Below are 9,270 nucleotides of genomic sequence, written 5' to 3' on the forward strand. Positions count from 1 at the left end.
GTTGTGAATGTCCAGTTCTACAAATGACTATGCTTGTTATATGTAACCGGTCCAGTCAGCCCTTTTATTCTGTGATTTCTGACATTACTTGTCTTTATGTTACTTTAGGAAAGATAAATCAGGGTGAGTTTATATCACAAACTTAGTTAATGCCATTTCCTGAGAGAAGGATGAAAATACCACCAGGTATTCTGATAGCAGTCCATGGTGATAATCAAAAGGTGTAATGAAGCTACCTACCACTATTTATTCTTTTACTATACGCTATTATTTTTGCTAGTTCATAACCCAGCCATGGGGGCTTCCAATAAACCAGTGTACTTTTAGTACTGGTCCCGAAACCTGTGGCCAGAATCTAATGGTAAAGTCTTGTTTAGTGGTCGTCTTGACACAGAACAGGTGAGCTTTTGTGCACAGATTTCACAGGTTTACTCGCTGAAATAGTTTGTGACGTAGCAGCCCTCCTTTGGATGAATCCTTCCTCCCTCCTTTAGATCCTGTTTTACAATTTTTAAATCAGATCACTCTGAGGGTAAATAGAGGCTCCAACATCTCTGCTAAGGAAACAAGGTGCATTTGCTTAGTCTAAACTATGATAGAAAGAAAATCAAGTATTTATTTTCAGAAATTTATATCTCAAAATGCAATCGATTATATACCTCTAAACATTATTGATGCTCTGTTTCTAAGTACAAATGACAATCATAAAAATATCATTCCAACAACTAACATGATCAATAATTAATAATTCGTTTTAATTTAATCCAATATTCACCTTATTTATGAGAATAATGAGAAGGACTTGTGAATATGGTGCTTTACTAGTCCCTAAGGACCCCAAAGCACTTTACACAACCAGTCATCCACCCATTCACACACTGGTGATGGCAAGCTACATTGTAGCCACAGCTGCCCTGGGGCGCACTGACAGAGGCGAGGCTGCCGGACACTGGTGCCACCGGGCCCTCTGACCACCACCAGTAGGCAACGGATGAAGTGTCTTGCCCAAGGACACAACGACCGAGACTGTCCAAGCTGGGGCTCGAACCGGCAACCTTCTGATTACAAGGCGAACTCCCAACTCTTGAGCCACGATCGCCCAATATTGACTTGATGATGTGAACGAGCTGCTGCTGAGTGAGTATTTGTCACTGTGTAGTACACGCCTGCTTCCTCACTTTAGCAGCAGTAGTACGATCCAGTGCAGCTCCAGCTGCCACACCCAGTCCAACTCCAACCAGCACTCCTACTGGACAAGCTGCAGCTCCCACAATAGCTCCAATAGCAAGCTCGGTCGCAATCGCAGTACTGACTCCAGCAGCTGCTCCAGCACCGAGTCCAGCAGCAGCTCCAGCAACAGCACCAACCCAGCTGCCCCGGATAAACTTGTTTTTTCTCTCTGCTTCATATCTTGCTTCAGTGGCCATCAGCCCAGGGTTTTTCTTCTGAAGTTGTTCCATCTCTTTGGTTATAGCGCTCTCTGCCTTTTCAAACATCTTGTTGGTGTAGTAGCTTCCTCCGTTTCTCTGAACCATTAGTCTGATCTTCTCCAGCAGCTCTCTGACCTGAGCAGGATCTCTGCTATTGTTGTTAAAAACATGATATCGTCCTCCACACTGACGGATGAATTCACGAAGAGCTGGAGTCTTAGTGATGAGTTCTTCTATGGAGGCATTCAGATCTACATGTGTGAACAACACCATGGTGTAACGAACGGCTTCATCTCCAAACACCTCCTGAAGGATTCTCAGGGTTTTTTGTTCTTCATCTATAAATATGTTTGGCTGGATCACAACCAGGAACACATGAGGACCAGGAGCAGCCAGTGAGATGCATCTATTGATCTCCGTGTTCACCTGGCCTAAGGTAAACACAGAGTGAAACAGGCCTGGAGTATCAACGACAGCCAGGGTTTGAAAATCAAACAGAGCTGCTTCCTGCTGACACTCTGACGTCACTGAGGCAGGGGATGAAGCTGATGCTGTTTTAAAGGCTTTTCCTCCCAGGATGGTGTTTCCCGATGAACTCTTCCCAGCTCCAGTTTTCCCAACAACAACAATCCTGAAGTCTTTTTCAGCTTTTCTCATGGACTCCTTAGCCTCTCCGAACATCTCATTGGTGTAGCAGCTTCGTTCGTTTCCCTGAACCATAGTGTTGATCTTCCTCAGCAGCTCTCTGACCTGAGAGGGATTGTCATCATCTCGGTTGTTAAAAACATGATATCCTCCTCCACACTGATGGATGAAGTCTTGGAGAGCTAGATTTTCCCTGATGAATTGTTCTATGGTGACTCCATCATGCTCCAGGTTATCTCCACATGTGAACAAGGCCATGGTGTAGTCTGCTAAGTGTACTCCAAACATCTGCTGAAGGATTCTCACTGTTTCTCGTTGTTCGTCTGTAAATCTGGCCACACAGATCACAACCAGGAACACATGAGGACCAGGAGCAGCAAAGGAGATGATTCTCCTGATCTCTGTCTTCATTTCCTCTTCAGTTTTAACATTATCAAACAGACCGGGAGTATCGACCACAGCCAGTTTTTGACCTTCAAACTCTCCTGTTTCCTTCTGACACACTGAAGTTATCGAGCTTGAAGATGATCTAGATTCAAAAGCACTCTTTCTTCCTAAGATGGTGTTTCCTGATGCACTTTTTCCAGATCCAGTTTTTCCAACAAGCACCATCCTGAGCTCTGGTTTCTCTTTTGTATTCTTTTGTGGTTCTCCTGACTCTGTTTAAAGAAATTAGCAAATTTTAACATCAGCAACTGTGTTAACATCAGTAAAACCAAATAAACAGTGTGAAAAAGTGTTTGAGCTCCTTCAGATTTTTTTGTATGTTTATCTCTGCATGAGAATCCTCTGCAGGTTTGTGCAGGATAAACAGGTTAGTTTGCTGCACTGTATTGGGTTTAATGTAAAGAACAGTGTGTGACTGCTGCACAGTGGTTGTGGGTATGTCAATCAATGAAACAAAAGCCACAAACAAGAAAACAGAAGAAGCTACAAAAACCGAAACCTGCCCTTTGTTTTTCTGTCAAAAGTGTTAAAATTGTGTTTACTTCTCGTGTCATCCACAAACTGCTCCCATCAAGGATTTTTTTAACCATTGGTCGATTAATGTTTACGTCGGTCATTGTGCTCATGTATTTAGATCATATTGTACAATCTGCTTTACAATAACAACTACACAAAAACGTCAACTATTGTAAAAACAAAGGAAACCAGTGAGAGGAATAGATCAAATAAAGATAAAACCTGAGAAAGATAAAGTGAGTGTTGAGTTCTATTACTGTTTAATTAACACTAATATTATAGATTGCTCTTTTTAAATGTACTTGCCGAGTCGCTTGTATTTGCTGGCCATGTTCGTCTTTTACAGGCAGTTGATGTGTGGTTTCTGTCTCTGCTGAATAGTTTCCTCTTTATTACCCCATGGTCTGAGTCTGCTGTTAACACTTCCCTTTGAATGAGTGACATTTTAATAGGACGAAAAAGAAGCAGATACTTGCTGGTTATATGTCAGCAGATGTGTAATTTTGTGATATCGTCTGTGTTTAGTGCAATCTGTCTGTTGTACATCACTTCTGTAGTGTGCATGCAGCAAGGCACAAATTTTGTTATTAACAGTCATGTTTCTGCTGCCGTTACAGATCTGCGTGCAGACGTGAGACACACAGAGCAGCAGGCTTTACTGCGTTTGTTTTACTTGCAGGGAAGCAAAAGCATACACTGTGGTGGACCACTGGAGGGCTCCACTCACACCCAGTTCTCAGGAAGTGTTGTTGCTGTGTTTTGGAGAGAAAAGTATTCACGAAATATCACCATGTGGTGGCCTCTCGACCTGCTAGCCACCCGTCGTGTGATGACTCTCCTCCGGCACCCACCCACCCAAGGGAAATACGCCGCCCTTAAGGAGCTGTTTCTTCGGCGCTATGCCCTCTCCGACGCAGAGAGAGCCGAGAAGCTCCTCTCCCTCTCAGGCCTGGGTGGCAGTACGGCTCTCGAACTGATGCAGCACATGCTATCTTTTCTCGGACCGGACGACGGGGGATTGCTCTTCGCCCACATCTTCCTCCGACAGCTGCCAGTGGCCGTGAGAACCGGCCTCACCAACTCTCCGCTTCTGGGCGTGAAGGATTATCGCTCCCTGGTTGAGGAAGTGGATCGTATTTTCTTGGCTACCTGCACTTTCCACGATCACGGCCTGATCGTCAACCCTTCCAAGTGCCAGTTTGAGTTGCCGGTTCTGGATTTCATGGGCCACTGCATTTCCGCTGACGGTGTGGTTCCGTTGCCAGACAAGGTCCGGGCCGTTTCGGCTTTTCCACGTCCCACGTCGGTTAAAGCGCTGCAGGAGTTCTCAGGGATGGTCAATTTCTACAACCACTTTTCCCCCAGAGCTGCGCACCTGCTGCAGCCACTCTGTGCTGCCTTGAAGGGTAAAACAGCTAATGACCCCATTGATTGACTCCCTGAACGCATCCAGCCATTTTCTGGGGCCAAGGCCGCGCTGGCTAACGCCGCCCTGCTGGCCAACGCCGCCCTGCTGGCCAACGCCGCCCTGCTGGCCAATGCCGCCCTGCTGGCCAACACCGCCCTGCTGGCCCACCCGTTTCCATCGGCGGAGATTGCGTTGAACACCGACGCGTCAGACATGGCGTTTTCGACTCAGTACACGCCCTCTCTCATCCAAGGGGTCTAGGCCTCGGTCAAGCTGGTCAGCTCTAGGTTTGTTTCGCTGAGCCTTTGTAAATCGGTGAAAGACTGGGCAGCAGCGCTCATCCCACGCCCCAGGGAGGCGTTTTGATCATGTGCATGTGATCTGGTTGGTCCTCTGTTGCAGTCAGAAGGTTTCACGCACCTTTTGACTTTAGTGGACCGCACAACCCGCTGGCCCGAGGCAGTGCCTCTGGCGTCTACTAAAGCAGCAGCGGTGGCCAGGGCATTTTTGTCATTTTTCGTGTTTCGGTTCCCCCGCCAACATCACTTCAGACAGGGGCCCCCAGTTTGTTTCAGAGCTTTGGTCTGCCATGGGTGACGGCCTGGGAATCAAGGTCCACCGAACAACTGCGTACCACCCGCAGGCCAACGGGATGTGCGAGCGTTTCCACCGGTCGCTTAAGGCCGCGCTCCGTGCTTCTCTCACAGATGGCAACTGGGTTGACCGTCTTCTGTGGGTTTTACTGGGGTTGCGCTGCGCGGTTAAAGAAGACCTCGGGGTTTCCCCGGCTGAACTTGGTCAGCCCCTCCAGGTCCCCAGGGAATTCTTGCCCGAGAGTCCACACCCGTGCTTCAATCCCTCTGGGCTGTCTCTCCATCCCCCAAGAGACTCGTTTTCTGTTCCTGGCCCAGTGCACCATTGTCTGCCCGACACATTTGATCCAAGGTCGTTGGACTCTTCACAGTTTGTTTTCATCAGGCATGACGCTCAGTGGTGGACCACTGGAGGGCTCCACTCACACCCAGTTCTCAGGAAGTGTTGTTGCTGTGTTTTGGAGGGAAACGTATTCAGTTGTGTGGTGATGAGTAATAAACAAGGATCGAGACAATCGAGAGCTCTTGTGTTGTCTGTGTTTACCTCCACAGTGGATCTAAATGTCGACCCCTGAACAGGATCCAGTAACAATCACTGTGGCAGATATCTAAGAAAATGTCTTCAGTATGAAGAGTTGGAAAACACCAAGACCAAACATGATTCACACCTACTGGCTGCACTCCATGAGTGTCTGGCTTCACAAATGAACCAGTAGCTAGTAGATGAGACACATCCAAAATGGCTCACTGAAGGCCAGACAGTCCTGATTCCTAAGGATCACCATAAGGGACTGGTCCCATCCAACTACCAGTCAAAGACCTGCCTCAGTGCCAAATGGAAGCTTCTGTTTGGCATCATAGCAGCTAAGATGAACAGGCATATGGCTCAATACTTGGCACGGAAAGGAATGGGCAGAAACACCAGAGGGGTAAAACACCATCTACTGATAGAAAGCACACCTGGATCCTGGAATGCCCTGAGCTATACAAGATCAACAGGATCCTAAGAGCCTTCATCAGAAATTTGATGGCGTTGTGGTGAACATCAGTCCAACTTCAAGCCAATCGATTTAACAAGGAGGTGGTCTTCCGTACTGCTGTTCCACATAGGCCTGAACCCCCTCAGTGAGATCATTGACAAGACTGGCTAGGGAAACCAACTACAGAAAGGCAAAATCATCAGCAAATCCTCTACATGAATGACAGCAAGCTGTATACCAGGAGTGAACGACACATCGATTCACTGACCCACACTACTATGATCTACAGCAATGACATTGGAGAAGTGTATTTGGATGGTAACAAAGAGAGGGAAGGCGGTTAGAACTGAGGGGATTATACAACCAGAAGGCAACATTGCAGACATCGAGGACAGCTATAGGTACCTGGGACATCCACATAGTAAGGCAAGTCCTGAAAAGTCAGCTGAATGGGTAGAAGAATGTCCGGGCAATTAACACCTACGCTCTACCGGTGATCAGATACCCTGCTAGGATAATAAGCTGACCAAAGAAGGAGACAGAAGCAACTAACATCAAGAAAAGGAAGCTCCTGAGCATGCATGTGGGATTTCACCCCAAACCCAGCACCATGAAACAGTACGCTAAGTGGAAGGAAGGACACTGAGGACTAGCGAGTGTCAAAACCACTGTCCAGGTTGAAAGTGAAGGCAACAGACCCCCAAGCTGGGTGAGTGGCTCTAGCAGATCCCAGGAACAACACCCAAGATCTTACTAGATTAATAAATGAATGAACCATACGCACAGAAGGATTAGATTATTAAAGTGTTTTTTATTTCTATACTTGGCTATAATTATTCTCACCGACACTGCTGTAAGACAGCTAAGAGTAAAGATAAATAGTTGAAATGACAATAAAGGTTTTGACCAGCAGGGGGTGTGGGGTTGTGTGAACATAAAGTCTCGAGAAATGAAACCTGTTTTTAACCAATTGGACAGAAAGCTTCGAGGCTTCATCTGACCATCAGTAGTATCAATATTATCTTCAGACAACAATAAAACTATTTTAATAAAAACATAACAAAAGGTGTTGTGCCTGATCTTTAATCTCTGTTTCTGCAACATAAATCAGGAGCCAACACACCCACGTTAACTGATGATAGTCACAGTTTGACGTGCCGTGTGACAACCGTATGCTCAAGGTAACATGACGTCAACGCAGTAGTCTGAAAACATTGACAGCTGCAGGCAGAGGTGTGTCTGATGCGTTAAACACCAAACTCGAAACACAAAATTGTTGAGCAGTCTAACATCCACTCTGAGTGTGCTGTAGTGTTTTTTTTTTATATCACACAAAAGTGTGTGGGAATCATAACAAAGGCAGTGGTTCCGAAAGTGGAGGGGGCACGTAAAATAAAATAATTAAACGTTAAAGATGGTTAGTTTAGTGGTTTATTTTATTGCAGCCTGTAATTTTTTACAGGGGGGCAAGATTTTCTTGTAGACTAGGAACACTGGGTGAATGTATTTTTAACAGGCAAAGATAAGAAACACAAAACAAGTCACAGAAGGGTCTTAAAAACATGAACAAAAATGCTTTTAAAGGGGGCCCTAGCAGAAGAAGTTTGGGAACCACTGCTTTAACCTATCAGCGCAGACACCTTCAGCCTGTTCTTTGGGGTTTAGCGTCTCCCGATAAAATCACGTGCTCTTTACTCTTTTTTTCAAATCTAAAACAAAACAAAACAAAACAAAAACAACAAGCACACGAATGCATGTTTAAAGACGAAATATTGACTGCGTTCTCCTGGTTTGTTAGCGGCTCCTGAAAAGCAAGTCTAGCACACATATCTTCGACCAACAGTAGTCAATCTGTGACACCAGTTAATCTGAAACACCGGAATAAAAACAAAGTAAGGCTGTTTTATGGGACAGGTAGATTTTAATGGTTCCCTTTGCAGTTCAGACATGCCCAGGAAACGTATTTGTCAAAGAGGGCTAGATAAGGTCTTAGCTATGGAGTGTTACCTACCTGTTGTGTCCACACATACTATTGCATTTGTTCTGTAGATGCATTTACCAGAAGCGCTAGAGGGCGCTAGTGAGTATGTTGTTCTGGTTGTGGTTTTGAAGAAGAAAAAAAAGAAAAATAAAGAAAGGAGTCAACTCCGGTAATCCTCTGTTCCTACCTGCGTGTGTGTGTAATGCTTGCTGAACTAACACCACACAACAAGTGGCGACGAGAGTAGTGGTGATTAAGTTATGGCTCTGCTCTCTTTGCAACCCCCGGCTGTGTTCCTGGATTGCCCGGGCGAACCGAAAATTCCATTTGCTGCGTGGAAAAAGTTGTTCGATAACTACTTGCTGGCGATCGGGGGTAATGACTTTGCTACGGAGAGGAAGAGGGCCCTGCTCATTCACTGCTTGGGAACGGAGGGACAACGAATCTACAGCGCCTTACCACTCGCTACGGATGATTACGAGGGATCCGTAAAGGCTTTGGAAACGTACTTTCATCCTAAAGTCAATGTTGTCGCCGAGAGATACCGTTTCAGGCAACGAGCCCAAGCTGTCGGTGAGTCTACAGATCACTACGTTGCAGCACTGCGTGAGCTCGTGAAACAATGTAAGTTACTTACAATGGCAAGAGTGCCTCCACAGATCTCTACATTGTGAGAACAGGAACACCCATACTGGGAATGGACTTGGTGACTGCCCTCCAGCTACACATAAAAGGGGGACAATTAGTTCTTGACAGTCCCAAGGTCTGTGCTGCACTCCAGCAAACCTCGGCTCTGCCCACTCAATGTAAACAGGAATGTGAGTCTCCAGTTGCATTCGGATGTGCAAAGGACTTTGTACATAAAGTGAAGGTGCGACCTGAAGTGAAGCCAATACAGCAGAAACTTCGACGCTTACCCCTGTCAGTCCGTGATGCTGTTTCCGCAGAACTCAAGAACCTTGAGGAACATGGCATCATAGAGAAAATTGATGCATCTGAATGGGTCTCCCCGATTGTAGTCACTAGAAGGAAGACTGGTGGCATACGCATGTGCGTTGATTTGAGAGAACCTAACAAAGCGGTGGTCGCTGACAGTCATCCCTTGCCACTGATAGAGGACATACTGTCTGAGCTGCGTGGGGCTGTCATGTTCTCCACCCTGGATCTAAAATCCGCCTACCATCAGCTGAAACTACATGAAGAGAGTAGAGGGCTCACTGCTTTCATTACACATGAAGGACTGTACCAGTACTGCAGAGTTCCCTATGGG

The 9,270-nt window shown here is 46.2% G+C and overlaps 1 protein-coding gene across 2 annotated transcripts; it reads right to left on the reverse strand.

Annotated features, from left to right (window-relative positions):
- Window positions 1-1,148: 1,148 nt before the first annotated feature.
- Window positions 1,149-3,369, reverse strand: LOC146609618 (GTPase IMAP family member 8-like). 2 transcript variants are annotated; one of them, XM_085346262.1, is made up of 2 exons: window positions 3,345-3,369; window positions 1,149-2,725 (listed from the first exon to the last, which is right to left on the reverse strand). In XM_085346262.1, exons 1-2 carry the CDS (start codon window positions 3,367-3,369, stop codon window positions 1,149-1,151), a joined length of 1,602 nt encoding a protein of 533 aa, XP_085202388.1. The 2 variants fall into 2 exon arrangements, with proteins under 2 accessions (XP_085202388.1, XP_085202387.1); XM_085346261.1 differs by having other exon boundaries at window positions 1,149-2,728.
- Window positions 3,370-9,270: the final 5,901 nt, after the last annotated feature.

Source organism: Diplotaxodon limnothrissa, linkage group LG22 (genome assembly GCF_057381915.1).
Source record: "Diplotaxodon limnothrissa isolate DT_005_m linkage group LG22, D_limnothrissa_male_GT1.1, whole genome shotgun sequence".
Classification (NCBI taxonomy): Eukaryota; Metazoa; Chordata; class Actinopteri; order Cichliformes; family Cichlidae; genus Diplotaxodon; species Diplotaxodon limnothrissa.